At 43.7% G+C, this 15,903-nt stretch overlaps 1 protein-coding gene across 5 annotated transcripts in view; it reads right to left on the bottom strand.

Annotated features, from left to right (window-relative positions):
- Positions 1 to 15,277, bottom strand: part of Nmt2 (N-myristoyltransferase 2) — a 46,234-nt gene extending 30,957 nt beyond the window's left edge. The window contains exon 1 of one of the 5 annotated variants that reach the window (XM_076572710.1): positions 14,956 to 15,277. In XM_076572710.1, coding sequence (XP_076428825.1) covers positions 14,956 to 15,262 — 307 coding nt within the window. In that variant the 5' untranslated portion in view covers positions 15,263 to 15,277. Of the gene's footprint in view, positions 1 to 14,516; positions 14,784 to 14,955 lie in introns of those variants that run through there. The other 4 variants (XM_042278093.2, XM_006985923.4, XM_006985921.4 and 1 more) reach the window with 4 other exon arrangements.
- Positions 15,278 to 15,903: the final 626 nt, after the last annotated feature.

The following is a 15,903-nucleotide window of genomic DNA, read 5'->3' as shown; positions in this document are numbered from 1 at the left end:
CTGAACATCAAAAAATTGGCAAGGAACTACAAAAAAAAAAAAAAAAAAAGAAAGAAAAGAAAAGAAAATGGCACCAAATACTTTATCTCTTCTTCCAAATTTGTATTCCAACCTTCCCAACCCTTACTAAGGACAAGCTACTATTCTATTTTTCAGAAGCCTTAAAGAAACTAGGTAAGATAGGGAGTGAGAGCTGACAGGGGTACAGTCTCATATTACTAAGACAACCACAATAAAAAATACAGAGAAGGGCTCAAAATGGTGTGACATACCTGTAATGCAAACACTCAGGAGGGCAAGGCTGAAAAAAATCATGCGTTTGGGGCCAGCCTGCTCCTCAAAACATGACGACTGGCAATGACAGTAAGTAGAGGCTGAAAAATAGCTCAGCACATTAAGAGCCCTTGCAGAAGACCCAGGTTTGGTACTAGCACCCACACTAGGCAGTTCATAACCTTCTGTAAGTCCAGTTCCAGGAATTCTGACACCCTCTTCTGGCTTCCATGGGCACCTGCATGTATGTGGTGTACCTACAGACAAACAGTCAGACATATACACCGATGATGATGATGATGATGATGATGATGACGACAATAATAATAATAATACAAGGACAAAGATAAACTGGACTGTAGAGAATTCAAAACAATAATCCATTTTGGGATTTTTTGAGTTCTTTGGAACTGATTTATTTGTGTGAGTGTGCATGTATGTGTTTGTGACTGTGTGCTCTTGTCTAAACACACAGAGGCCAGAAGAGGGTGTCAAGATGTCCTTCTCTAGAACTCTCTGCCCATTCCTTTCAGGCCAGGGTCTCTCCCTGTACCTGGAGTACACATTTTCTACGTTAGGGCTAGAAGCCAGAAAAGCCCCAAATCCTCCTGTTTCTTCCTCCATGGGAGCTGTGGTTAAAGATGTGCAAGGTACACCTGGATTTTTATGTGGCTTCTCAGCAGCAGGCCCTGTTAGCTACAAAGCCATCTCTTTAGTCCCTCCTCAGAACTTTCAACAATAATCTAATGTAATTCAGCAATTATACTCTCAGGTTTCTAAACAAACAAACAATTTATCTATACAGAAATTTGCATATGAACATTCACAGCAACCAGACCTCAAATGGAAACAATCCAAATACCTATCAACTGATAAACAGATAAGAAAAATATGGCATATCCATAATAGATTGTTATTCAAAAATAAAAAATGCAGCACTTATACACATAACAAGGAAGAATTCAGTGTAAGAAGCCAGTGTTATAAAGCCCACATATTATATAGCTTTATTATATGAAATAGCTGAACAAGCAGACCCAAGAAATACAAGACAGATTCGTGGTTGTCAGGAGCAAAGCAGGAAGTTAGGATGGCTAATGCTGTCAACTTGACATGGTCTAGGATCACCAAAAAGACAAGCCTCTGAGCCTTTTTGTGAAGGATTAAATAGATTAGGCTAAATGGGGTAAAAAGGCCCACCCTAAACTCTGCTCCATGGACTGGGGTCCTAAATTGCGTAAGGAGGAGAAGCAAACTGAGCACAAACATGCAATGATCTCCTGACTGTGGATGCAGTGTGAGCAGCCTCCAACTGCTGCTGCTGCCTCCCCTTCCTCACAATAGACCACCTTCCATAAACTTTAAAAAGAAAAGCTGTCTTGAATTGCTTTTGTCGAAAGGAGAAAGTGACTAGTAGAGTGAGCCTAGGGGATGGACTGTTGTGGGATCTTTGTACACTGTATGAAATTGTACTGCTGTGATTGGTGTAATAAAAAGCAGCAGAACGGCCAAGAGCTAGACAGGAGGTACAGGCAGGACTTCCAGGCAGAACTTCTAAGTAGAGAGAGAACTCTCGGAAGAAGGCAAAGTTGGAGGAAGCAGCATGGGCAGTATGGAGTGTAGTGGATAGCTGTTCTGTCTATGACATTGAAGTACATGCCCCTGGGGTGTGACCTCTTGTGACCCTTAAGACCTGAGATGCAGGTAGGTATGGCGCTCTCTTAGCTCCCTCGTGGGACTTGGATGTGGGACCAATCCAGGCGACCAGAACAGCGTTCCAGAACCTGTGTCAATTCTGTTCTGTACAGTGAGTTTTTCTCCTTAATAAATTCTTTGCCCTTTAAACAGATTACGTTGAATTTCTTGTTATAATGGAGAGATGAGGTAACAAGCAACATTGCAGAATGAAGATTTAAAAAAATGGATTAATTTAAGTTATAAGAGCTAGTGGGACAAACCTAAGTAAGCTGAGGTCGAGCTTTCATAATTAAGAAGTCTCCGTGTCATTATTTGTTGAGCTGGTAGCCCAAAGAAAAATTTAACTACAATGGACTGCTGAGGGATATGGGTTTCATCCTGGGATAATGAAAATCACTTCCAAAACGGACTGTGGCGATGGTTGTACAACTCTGCGGATGTTATAAAGCCACTAAATTGTATGCTTTCAATGGACAAATTGCATGGTATATAAATTTTATTTCCATGAAACCTTTTAAAAAATATTAACTAGTGAACTCCTATGCCTGGGGTAGCAGGATGAGGGAGGCCTGAACAGACCCAGAACCATAAGAGCTGCTTAATTGGAATTTGCTTCCTACAGAAGGCCACAGGCTCTGAAAGAACACATATGGCAGAAGGAGATGTCACAAGCCTGGGTGGGCAAGATGCTGAGCAGGCACCTAGACAGTAAAAGAGAAACTGTCTTAGGAAAAGGTTACACATGGAAATCCAGTGGAGTATGATTTAGACTCCTGTTGGAGGTGGATTACCTAGTCCAGTAATGCAATTGTGGAAATCATGTTGCCTTCACAAAAATCTCTTCAGCTTTAAGAAGGGTCCCATGTCCCTCTTCTCTGAGATTACTCATAAAAGATCCAAACAAGTCCTAAAATTTGTTTTCTTGAGCTGGAAAAATGTGGGGTGGGGATGGGATTCTGGGCCTTGTTCAAACCTGCCACTCTGACATTCCATCTCTGACATGGAAAGACCAAATACTGAACTTTCTATTCCAGCAGATTGTAAATGACAACTATAGGCAGGACTTATTAGAAGAGACACTAGACTAGAGAGCTTCAGAAACATTTCAGTGTGTCCTAGAGAATGCCTGCCCACAAAACCCCACCCTGCTTCTCTCTGAGTCCCCAGCAAGTTCCCAGCCCTGGCAATCAGCTATGGCCACTGAGTTCTAGTCCTAACATCACAACCAAATTGAGTGTATTATTTCACTCCTCTGTGTCTTAGTTTACACATCTGCAAAAGGATGACATTTTCAAAAAACAGTATTAGAAAAATCCTAAGGATTAAGTGAGCTAATGCATAGAAGAATTGAACTTAGTAGCAGGACAGAAGTCACTCAGCATCTACTTAGCTATCATTGTGATAGTCCTACTTTTATTTTATTCATGTAACACAATGCTAGCTCAAACTGTACTGTCTCCCTCCAACTAGACACAAAAACCATAAACACAGGGTTTTGCATTTATTTTCTGCACCTAAAATAGTATCTGGTACACAAAAGAGCCTCAGTGAATATTTTCTGGATGAATGAGAAATCAATTTTTAAAATCATTAAGAAAAAGACAAAAGTCTGACAGAATCATGGGCTGAGGATATGAATAAGCACTTCACCAAAAAAAGCCCTGGCAGCCAATATTCTTGAAAAAAATGTGCTCTACTTTGTCCATTGATCTGGCGAGTATTTTTAAGTTCAGTAACATCAGAAGTATGTGAGAAAAGACAACCCTCACATACCTCTGGTAAACGTAAGCTAGTGCAACCACTGACAGGGAAAGTCTGTCATGGCTCCTGTCATCGTCGTCGTAACCACCACCACCACCACCAGTATCGACACTGTTATCACTGACATCACACATCATCTTTGTCATAACCATCATTACCACTACCACTGTCATCAACTTTAAAATAAGCTGACAAAATATAATAACTATCACTATTACCAACATCACACATCTTTACCACAACCAAAACTATCATCACCACCATCACAGCATATCATATCACACCATCACCCATATCGTCAGCATCATTATCACAGCCACTAGCATTACAACCCCCTACCTACATCACTATCTCTGTAATATCATCACTACCGCCGTCAATTTTACCACTATCACTGGCATTACAATTACCACCAACAACAACAACTACAACAACCTCCTGTCACTGTCACAACAGCTAAAATTTACAGAACCCAACGCAAACGCAGAGTAGTAGGTGCTGTGTGAAGTGCCTTATATCTGCTCTTATGAACTGTCATAGTAAGAACACATTATTTCTACTTTATGGCAAAGGAAACTGAAATATAGGGCCACTCAGTAACTCACTGAAAGTAACACTTTTAGTAATGACAAAGCCACGACTTAAATCTAGCCAGTCTACACTCAGAATCCACACCAGTACTATATTGTATTGCTCCTTATTTTTGCATTTCTTTTGACTATTTCTTAAGATATTTATTGATGACTTCTGGATCTTCTTCATGACTCCACTCATGACCTCTGAATACCTTTTTATGTCAGGTTACTATACATCTCCAGTACTCATAGGTATACATGTGCTCTGGTGCCCTCGTTAGGAATAACAAATCCCTTTACTAGAAAAGGGCAGAGAACCAAGGTTCTCATTCAGCTTAGAATAACAGGAAAGATAACTGTATCACATTGCCCTGGTGATGAAAAAGAACTGAAACTCAGCTGGACAAGTCGGCTAAGGTTCAAACAAATGATCATCTGTCCAGGCTACTAATATGTACTCATCCTGAATCAGGGACATTTTTGTAAGTTATGTCATGGCACTAAATTCAGAAATGAATTTTATTTTTTTTTTTTTACTTTTGCAGTTCAGGTTCTTGAAAAAGTAATGTGGGTTTGCTTTTGTCAGTGGCACACCTGTGCATTTCTAGCATTAATTTCTTCACTCTGTTCCCCTTGGGTACCCGCAATCTACAGCAGAAGCCAACCTCCCAGCTGCTGGTGCTGGGCTAGGTGATGGCCTCATCTACAGACCTTATCTTCAGTGAGATTTCACTGTGGATTCTGCAGCTTTATCTCCTCTGGGGACTGGTGTAGGGAATATTGTTAAAGCCACACCATCTGTGGTCATAGCAGCAAGCTACTGATAAGTCCTAGTTCCAGAAGGCTAGTAGCCCACAGTTACCTCCTGAAGGCCAGTAAGGAATGGAGATACATATCAAGATCTTGTCTTAGAAATAATTAACTTTTTAAAATCTGCACCTATTCATAATGCACACAGGCAAACATCTTCCAACTCTAAAATGAATTTGTCATTTGGGGTTAAAGATACACTGGAAGGCTGTGGAGATAGGTTTGTGGGTAACAGTGCTTCCCAATGAAATCTAGCAACGTCAGTCCATTCCCCAGAATCTACATCCAAGTGTGGATGTATGTGGATGTTCACTGACAAAACACCCAGGTCCTCTTCTCTCCTCCCGCTTCACATAGTCACATATTCACATTCCCCCCCCCCCCCCTCTCTCTCTCTCTCTCTCTCTCTCTCTCTCTCTCTCTCTCTCTCACACACACACACACACACACACACACACACACACACACACACATTTAATTGTTTAAAAAATACTGAACTCCATTCGACCAATTTTTATTAAGCTTTTAATGCATATGAGATACCAGACAGTCTAAGACTCAAAGGTGCAAAGTGCTATCTCCACACCTACAGTCTGCCTATGACTCCACAAACACATGTTCATGCTTTATAGATTTAATAGTATATTGTTTTAAGTAGTATGTTGTTTCTCATAGTTTTAGGAGCTAAAGTCCATTATGAGGATGGACCAGGTTGCCAGCATGATTGAGTTCCAGTAGACAGACAAGAGCTCTTTGTGTCTTATTAATCCTACTGAAGTGACAGCTTCCCTCTCATGATTTAATTACCTTTCAAAGGCCCTCCCTTATCACTATGGTAATAGAGATTTAGGATTCCATAGATTAATTTGGAAGACACAAACTGGTCGAAGGCCAGTTTCTGGTCTACTCATATATCCTCTAATAACTACTCTTGACCACTGTGTTAGCTTTTCATTACCATAACAAACAAAACCTGAGAAAATTAGCTGTTAAAGAGGGAAGGATTATTCTGGGTCATATTAGTGGAGGTTCGGCCCATGACCAAATAGCCCAGTTGCTTTGAGCCTGTGCAACGCATCATAGCAGGCATGTGTCCAAGACTGCTTAGATCACAAGCCAAGAAGCAAGAGGGAGTGAGGAGGGGAGCCTGGTTCCCCAAACCCCTTTAGGAGCATTCACTGATGACCTAGAGGTCTCCCTCTAGGCCTGCTTCTGAAGTTCCTACAACTTCCCAGGAGTGTCATCCCTAGGGTCACCAATCCTTTAACACATGAGCCTTTGGTTTGCTCATGATTCCAATTATAATAAACACAAATCTCACCTAAGGTGCTTCTGAATAGCCATGCTATGCCACACAACAATGCCCTCCCCTTACCTGCTGTTTCTCCACCACATCTGCCTGATCGAGCCTGAATAATTTTCCTGCTGCCCAGGAACCAGTGAGGTGTGTTCTGGAGAATATGAGTTAAGAAACACCCTTTGGGCAGTGAGGACTTAACTGAAGAGGCAGAACAGGAGAAAGATACAGAGATAAAGAGACCTTGGATCCTCAATTCTAATGAATACGCCCTACTTTTCAAGTCACACATTGCTGTTTAAACAAAATCATCTTTTACATGAGTCAGTTTATACAAGTAAGACACACATTAAAGGAACTATGCTGCACCCCACTTACCAGCTATGTGACCCTGCTCAAGGAACTTATCTTTAGGAGCCATGGCTACCTTGGCATGGTAAAACAAGGGCCTGCCTGCCTGAGCAGACAACGTGGGGGATGATAGCATGGGAGAGAATGGAGGATAGATAACACAGAAAGGCTACATCTTGTAAGGGCTCCAGGGCCTTGACAGGCACCATCACTTGAGGTCATTATGACCATGGAAAGCTTCATAACATAACACAAATTTGCAATGGCTTTGAATCTGGAGAAGTAGAAAAACATATAAGTGCTCATTCTCCCAAGGAGAGGACATGGAGGAGAAGCAGCAATGAGGGCTTATAGGGAGTCACAGAGACAGATGAATTCTCTCTGCTGAGCAATAATGTCTGACCATGAACTTGGGAGTTGTTCTCTTTCATATGCTACAGTTCTACATGCCATTATGCACAACACCTTCAATAAATGCCGTGCACAGTAGCCCTTTTAGGGAGTCCTTGATGGGAAAATTCAAGAGAACTGTTTCACATAGATTCAAATGCTGGTAAGGAACCAAAACCATTAGGATACCATTAAAAGAAAAGATGGTAGCAGCCTGGACAGACAGACTTGAGATCCATGGAAATTTAAGTACACAAGAAAGTATCATTCATTAATTAAGTGTGCGCCATTTTATTTAGCTTTAAAAAACGAAACAAAAGAATGGTGAGCCAGAAAATGAAATATTCAAACTCTTTGGTTATAGTGTGTGGTAATTTGAAAGAAAATGTCCCCTGAAGATAGTGACATTATTAGGAGGTGTGGTCTTGTTGGAGGAAGTGTGTCACCGTGGGGGAGGGCTTTGAGGTCTCTTATGCTCAAGCTACTCCCACTGAGACAGTCAAACAATGTAGAACTCTCAGCTACCTCTCCAGGACCATGTCTGCCTGCACGCCACCATGTCACACCATGATGACAATGGACTGAACCTCTGGAACTGTAAGATACCACCTCAATTAAATGTTTTAATTATAAGAGTTGACATGGTCACTGTGAAACCCTAAGACAGGAGTTGGTACCAGGGACTGAGGAATTGCTTTGATGGGCCCGATCATGTTTTTGTTTGGAGGAATTTGGACTTTGGTGAACATGGAAGACAGAGGTGCTGAGAATGATTTGAACGGGGGTGGGGGGTGGGGGGGGTTAGGGGGAGCTCAAGAGGTTTCAGAGGAAAAGAATTTTAGTATGTTGCCTAGAAATCATTCTTGTGTTATTTTGGTGAAGGAAGTGGCTGCTTTTTGCCCTTGTCTGAAAAGTCTGCCTGAGGCTACAATGTTTTGGATTAATTCCGTTGGTAGAGGAAATTTCAAAGCAGTCTAGTATAGACTCTGTTGTGTGGCTATTAGTGGTAACTCGAACGAAGACTTATGATGCAAAGGAGCAACCTGAACAGGGTAAATACAAGATGTAAAATTTAAGGAGGAAAGGAACACTAAAAAGTAAAATGGTAGAATGTTTTGGATAGTGGTTTAAATCTTGTTTTTATTTTTCTAAGATAAGGTTTCATGGAGCTCAGGCTGACCTCCAACTTACTATGGTGCAGATGACCTTTAATTCTGGATCCTTCTGCTTCTACCTCCTGAGTGCTGAGATTGCAGGCATGTGTCACTATGCCTAGCTGGGAGTGGTTAAAATGTGACAATGATAGAGAAATATGGTTAAAACATGCTTGTTAAAAATTTAAAGAATTCCTAGAAGAAAAATTGAAAATGCTAAATTCTGCAAAAGAAAGGGAAATAAATGTTTAAGTATATAAAAACAGGAAATTCAAAGGTACATATTATTTGAGTTGTATAATATGACAGTCACCATCTGTGGAAGGCTTTTTTTGGTAAGTTAATTTAAATGAATTGAAATTTTAGTTTCTCAGTCACTCAAGGCACATTCAAGTGTCCAACAGCGCCATGTGAATAATGACTACTGCAATGGGCATTTATACTGCCTCAGAACATGCTAGCAAACATTCACAGTAAAAAAAAATACAAGGCTGCTAATGAACCACATAAAACATGATCTTATTTATGTTGATAGGGCAAATACTAAAATGAGAATCAGTTACACTGTCAATTAAACTGGGTATAAAGAAATAGGATAGGAGCTAGAGAGATGGCTCAGCAGTTAAGAGCACTGGCTGCACTTCCAGAAGTCCTGGATTCAATTCCCAGCAACAACATGATGGCTCGTAACCATCTCTAGTGGGATCTGATGCCCTCTTCTGGCATAAAGGCATGCATGCAGATAGAGCATTCATATACATAACATAAATAAATCAATCTTAATAGGATAACCAAGGAATTTTGCTCTCTGTATACTTTATTTTTAATTTTAATCTGCATGTTTTACTCATATAACCAGTAAAAGTGATAAAAATATTTTGAAATGGAATGGTGACAAACCAAGTGGTATTTTTGAACTTGAATAGCTTGATCCTGTTAAAGTGATATGCATTTGATAGTGATTAACAAAGATGGCAAAGTGTGCATCCCGTCCTTAGAAACTCTGTATTTCAGCCAGCTTCTGGGGAAAGTTTGCTCTGGGCCAAAGGTGATGTCACCACCTAAGATGCAACTCTTAGTGGATACCTGATCACTGCTTTAAGTATTTCTTGAACGAGAATTCTTTGGACCAGGGCTGTTAATCTATCTTTCCATTTAAATTTATATGTTTGACAGCAGATCCTGTTTCAGAAAGAGCAGCTTTGAATTATGCCCTGAATTTCCTATGATGAGAATGTGGAGTTACAGTATGCTCCTGCATTTTCTCACTGATTCCATGTAGCTGAGGAAGGGAAGTAGTCACAGTTCGTTTCCACAACAGCTAGATACACTGTGTTATCTTCAACCCCTCCCCCAATTTGAGGGTGGTTGTTTTATTGTTTTTGTTTCTTAATTCCAAGTTATGTGACAGTACATACCTGGGGGGTATGGAAGGAAGGCTGGGGGCGTGGGGGGTGGTTTCAGTCCGTGCTACACAGTAAATTCCAGGCTAGGCTGGCCTGGATTGACATTGAGACCCTGTCTCAAAAACAAAACAAACAACAAAAGATTCGATCTTCCTAACATATTGGGTCTTTTATTTTTATAAAGGAATTTTTAATGTGTTTTACCAAAAGCAACCTACAGATTGAATGCAGTTAGTGTCAAAATTCCAACATTCTCCATAAAAACAACAAAAATCCAAAAATTCATATGGAAGCACAAAAGACACTGAATAGCCAAATCAAGACTGAGCAAAAAGAACAGTACTGGTGGTACCTCATTTCAAGATATACTACAGGCCATGATAAAACCAGCATGGTACCAGCACAAAAACAAACTCGGACATCGGTGGAATGGGCAGAGGATACAGAATAAAACCCACAATGACAGCCACCTGATTTTTTAACAAAGATGCCAAAAGCCTATTTTGAAGAAAAGCCAGCCTCTTCAACAAATGGTACGGGTAAAACTGGATATCTACATGTAAAGGAACAATATACTAGATCCGTACCTCTCATTTTATACCCCCCCAAAAAAAATAAAAATCGAAAATTTTAATGTAAGATTGGAACTTTGAAATTGCTAGAGGAAAATGTAAGGAAAGTACTTCAAGGTGCTGGCAAAGGCAGGACTTTCTGAAAGTAGCTCAGCAAGAGCTGGCAAATGGAACTAATGAAATTAAAAGGCTTCTACACAAGTGAAGAGACAGCTTACAGTGGGAGAAAATCTTTGCTAGCTATGCATCTGACAGAAGTATCCAGACTCCATCAAGAACTTAAAAGACCACCAAGAAAACAAACAAGTCAATAAATGGGCTAAGGGAATGAACAGGCAGCTGTCAAAAGATGAAACACCAACAGCCAATAAATATTTTTCAAAAAAAAAGTCAGCATTCTTGGCCATTAGGAAATAGAAATTAAAACACTGAAATTTCATCTAACCCCCAGACTGAGAGGCTATTATTTAAGAAAGCAAATAAAAAAAATGGTAGCTAGGATGGGGGGGGGGGATGACAGCCTGTATTTTGTTGCTGGTTGGTATGTAAATTAGCCTAATCAGTATGGAAATCAGTATAGAGGTTCCTAAATAATAATAATAAAACAGAAACAGAACTACTTTATGAATCAGCTATATCACTCCTGGAAATAGATACTCGAAGAACTCTCAATCAACATAAAACCACTTATTATTTTGTTTCAAGATCCCCCCCACTTTTTTTTTTTTTAACAAGACCTGGCTATGGAAGCCAGGCTAGTCTCAAACTCAAGGTTCTCCTCAGCTTCCTTAGGCTAGGATTACAGACATGTGCCACCATACTTGGGATAAAACTTTTGTGGTAAGCAGGGATCAAACCCAAAGCAAAATGCACAGTGGGAAATTGCTCTACCAGCGAGGTAAATCCCTACACCTGCCACCCCCATTCCTGATAGCCACAAGGTGAGCAACTCTGACTCCTTCAAATCATTCTGTCCTAAAATACTGAACTAACAGACCATGGCCAGAAAGCCATGGAATTTCGAATCAAAATTGATCTTTCAACCTTAAACTGTTTCTCTCAGGTATTTATCACAGTGATTAAAAAGCTAACTAACACAGTACTCAGTGTAGGGTGAAGCTTAAGGAACCCTCTAGGATGTAGTTTACAAGTGGAGAAAACATACCTCAGTGGGGCAAGACCCTGAATTTTAATGGACTTAACATTGTGCCCCATTTTCAACTGTTTTACCAAGTTCCTTCAGAAATTGAGAAGGGAGAACAAAAGAAGAACGAGTGGAGTATTACCTCTGTAGGCTCACACCTGGGTTGGCAAATTCCTAGTCATGTTGCAGATAACCTCTTTCCTGCCACTGCTACCCAGGACAGAAATGGAGTCTTCAGTCATCTGGACTCTTTAATTTGCCTGGAAGTTTTCAAGAAGTTTTTCAAGCTCTTTCCTGATACCTATTTATCTTACCCCAATTTTAAATCACATGGTAAAGCAAGTTACCAATGAGATCTCTTTTTAGGTAATCTTCAATTATCCTACTTCTAATTTCTCCAAATTATTTGAAAATATTAAAATTACACTGAGCTATCCTCTCACGAGTTAAAAATGGCAATCTCTCCCTTTGCCAATGCTTTGAGAATGCATGTAATTTTTAGAGTGATATGCTGTTACCATATTTGGGTGAACCAAACAGTTAAAGAGCACATTTTCCATAAAAATAAAACACAAAAATGGTGACATTCAAGTATTTTATACTTATGCTATTGTTTTAAACATAAAATCTCATGGGACTTCAATATTACCCATAAAGTGAAGTAAAAAGGTCAATAAAGAAACTTTTACAAAATCAAAAGCATAGTAGTATCTTATTGGGTAGCTTTCCTTTATTTGAACCTGTAGTTTCAACACAGTAAGCTAAAACAACTCGTAAATGCACTACACTGAATGCTGGGTGTATATTAATCCTATCAAGCCACAGGGGAGCTATTGAACAAATGACTGTTCCAAGTACTGACCATTGTCTACTGGCTCAGAAGCAATACTTTGCCTATTAGAGGTAAAACATTATATCTACTCACTCTCTAAAGGCTCATTATTCGTTGTTTATTTAAACTAGTGGAGAAGGAAGAGACCAAGAGGGGAAGAAAAAGTTTTCCATATTTTAACACTGACAAACTTGAGCTACTTAACATAGCTCTGAGTTGCTACAGAGCACTATCAAATTCGTGAGCCAAATAAAACAAGATGACTTCCTCAAATTGTGCTAAATTGCAATTTAAAAAAAGCATTTCAACAAGAAAAGAGCGGCAACTTGAGTTTTACTAATCTTTCTGTATTTTAATAGCTAACAATCTATTATATTAATCTTTTCCAACTACAAGTTGTTACCACATTGCCTATCCCTGGTTAAAAACCACCCAATCCACTGGGCAGCTCTAAATTTTGATTAAGCATCGTAACATATAATTAATGTGCTGATGTATAAATCTGGAAACCTCTGAAGAGGGCCCCAAAATGCCTCTGGATGCTCTTCTGGGAACTTCAACAGCCTATAGCAAGGTATCAGATAGTCCCATTTCCACACGAGTAATTTTTTGTATCAAGGGTATCCTCGACTGTGTAGGCAAGGAAACTTTAATTAAAACCCCAACCTAGAATATCGAGCAGACACAGAACAATAAGAAACTGGAGAGACAAGTCCAGGATCTCCCCAGAAAGGTAAGACAGGTGCTGAAGTTACTTGAGGTATCTATCGGCGCTCATTTGGACCCATTTCTGGCAAGAAAGCCAGTGTTTCAAAAATACATTTTTATATTTGGCTATCACAGGCAAATTTCTATTACTCATAAACAGAACTCAGGCTCAGATTTCTGTAGAATTTCCTCTTCTGGCTTAAAAAAAAATCTAGACTTGAATGATAACATTCAGTACTTGCAGCTGCCACTGAACTGTTCGCTGAAAAAAATTAAAAAGCAACGTGCCAAGGGGAGATATACGCAGTCAGCTTTTTTCTTCATTTGTCATTTAATATTTTATAACATATTCAAGACCAATAAAGCCTCCTTTCTTACATAGAGCTTAAAGTAAACGATGAACAAAATACAAATACTTGGAAAGATTCTCCATGAACTGAATAAATAAGCCATCTGTGACTCAGGCTCCCCTATCGTGTTTTTGGGTTGACCTACTTCTACACAGTCACCATGGTTCGCAGAATCTCACTTCTAAGGGGCAGCAGTAACGGCTCTGTGCCAGGGCATAGTTTGAATCCAACAGGGTAAAAGGCTGAGGCAAACAGTACCTACAAAAGGACACGGGTCTTCAATTAAAATGATCCCCCGGCCCCCGCCTCTAAAACACAACTTCAACACCAGCCTTAGCCAGAAGCAGTCTTTTCTCCAACAGAAGAACAAATCAAGTCTGCAGGGCAGAAAAGAGGGCAGGCACAGACTGAGAAACAGATCAAGTGTCTAAAAGTACTTGGTCCATTTGGCTTTGGAGCTCAGACACCAGGTTTGCAGTCGGGATAAGGTCGGGGCCGCGGGAACTCCGTTCCCGGGTCGGCTCTGCTCTAGAAAGCTCCAGGGACACGCTCAGAGGCCGCCAAGCTGAATGTCCTCGGGCGTCGCGGCCGGGACCTGGATCCCCCTAGGCGTCCTTTGCCGGGCCTAGGAGGCAGAACTTTGCGCAGTTCGGCAGCTGCGGCGCCGAGACCGCCAAGGGCGCATCCCTATCCCACCCCCCACGACCGGCCTGGCGGGTTTCGTCTCCACGGGGGGTTAGCGGCGCCTGGGGGCGGGGGGGTGGCGAGAAAGTACTAGAAGGATGCCGAGGCGCAAGCGGCACTACTTGCATCCCTCCCGCTCGCCCCTGCGGCCCGAGGCGCCGCCGCCACAAAGGGAAGGGCCTTGCGCCCCTGCTGGGTTCCCACCCTCCCCACGAGCCACACGCCGTGGCTGGGTGAGGCCGGCCGGCCGGCGGGGGCGCGCGGCAGGTGACAGCCCAGACGCGGGTCCCCGGGCCCGAGTCGCAGTCTCCCCGCCCACCCCGGGCCTCGCCCACCCCGCGCGCTCCCAGAGAGCCGGGAGACCTGCACCTCACAATGGGTCTCGGGACGAGGCCACCGCCGAGCGGGGCGGCCGCGGGGCTCCCCGCGCGCCACGAGCCGGCGCCGCCGGAGCCCTGCGGTGCCCGCGGTCCCCGCCCTGCCCGTCGCGCCCGCGCGCGCCACCTCCTACCCTTTGGCGTGTTCCGTCTCCTCCTCATTGTCTCCGTCTATCCCGCACGTGTCCTGGTCGTCCAGCTCTAGGCTCTGCTGGCTGGCCGCAGACTCGCTGTCCTCCGCCATCGCGGCGGCTCCGAGCGGCTGGGGAGGCGGCGCTCCGAGCGGCAAGCCAGGCGCGACAGGGCGGGCGCGGCCGCAGCTCCTTCTAGTGCCGCCCACCCTCGGGCTCCGAGTTTGGAGCCGGCGGCCCCGCCCATCCCGCTGGCCCCGCCCACCACCGCGGGCGCAGCCCCGCCCCCTCGCTTGCGGCTCCCGCCGGTCTCGGCCGTCCCGCCCGCCTCACTCAGCGTCGGCCCCGCCCACATTTCCGTGCCCGCTCCCGCCCACCTCATCTGTTCGCCCGCCTCGGCAGCCACCGGCCCCGCCCACCTCTCCCGTCCGCTCCCGCCCACCTTTGCCGCCATGGCCCCGCCTATCTCGCCTTCCTACTTCCGCCTGTCTTAGCGGGTGAGGCGCCGCTCCGCTCGCGATCGGGCTTCCGCCTCGGCTCAGCGAGGCCCCGCCCATCCCGCTTTGGCCCAAATCGGCCGGCAGGGCCCCGCCCACCTCGCCGGCCGGCCGGCACGGGCCCTTTTCGGCCGGCGCGGCCCCGCCCACCACGGCCGGCGGGAGGACCAGGCGAGGCCGGGAGGTCTGGGTGTGCCTGGCCGTCTGCAGCGCGGCAGCCCCAGGCTGGAGGGGGTGGGGCGTGGCCTGCATGGGGATGCGCTCGGAGTTTCTCGGCTGCACCTGGCATCTCTAGGTCACTCACTGCACGTTGCAGCTCAGTGCCGTGCGTCAGCGTTTGCGAGCACTGCTTACGCGATTCTGTACGACTAGGTGGTCCTCGGCGCTCTCGACGTCGGCCCGGGGTTTTGTTTGTTTTTTTTTCCACTCCGGCCTGCGACTTCCCGAAGCCCTCCCTGCCTCCTCTCCCACATGGACTTGAAAATTTTCCATTTCGTGTTTCGCTGTCTACTGCTTATCCAGCCCAGAGTCAGAGTGCTCCAACCTCCCCACCTCCCTGTTGCGAGCCACCTTAGACCCCCTAAACAGAAAATTGCCAGAGCCGTTTTTATTTTACCTAGAGGAGTTCAGCTGGGAACGGAACGAACATTTTGTGAAAAATGGTAAAGACCTCCAAACTGGGGGGGCTGGGTAATTTCAGGCAGGCCATCTGCCTTCTCCTAAGTGAAGGTCATGACCTACACCTCCCAGCAAACGTGTTTGGATGGTGTTGAAATCATCCTCTTCTCAGGACACAGGAGAGCAAGGAAGCCAAGCAAGGTGGCTCAAGTTTCTTGTTATCTCAGCACTCCGGGAGGTAAAAAAAATAAGGAGTTTTCGGGGCCAGCATCCAC

Source organism: Peromyscus maniculatus, chromosome 5 (assembly GCF_049852395.1).
Source record: "Peromyscus maniculatus bairdii isolate BWxNUB_F1_BW_parent chromosome 5, HU_Pman_BW_mat_3.1, whole genome shotgun sequence".
In the NCBI taxonomy this organism is placed as follows: Eukaryota; Metazoa; Chordata; class Mammalia; order Rodentia; family Cricetidae; genus Peromyscus; species Peromyscus maniculatus.
This window is presented reverse-complemented; position numbering and strand designations above follow the sequence as displayed.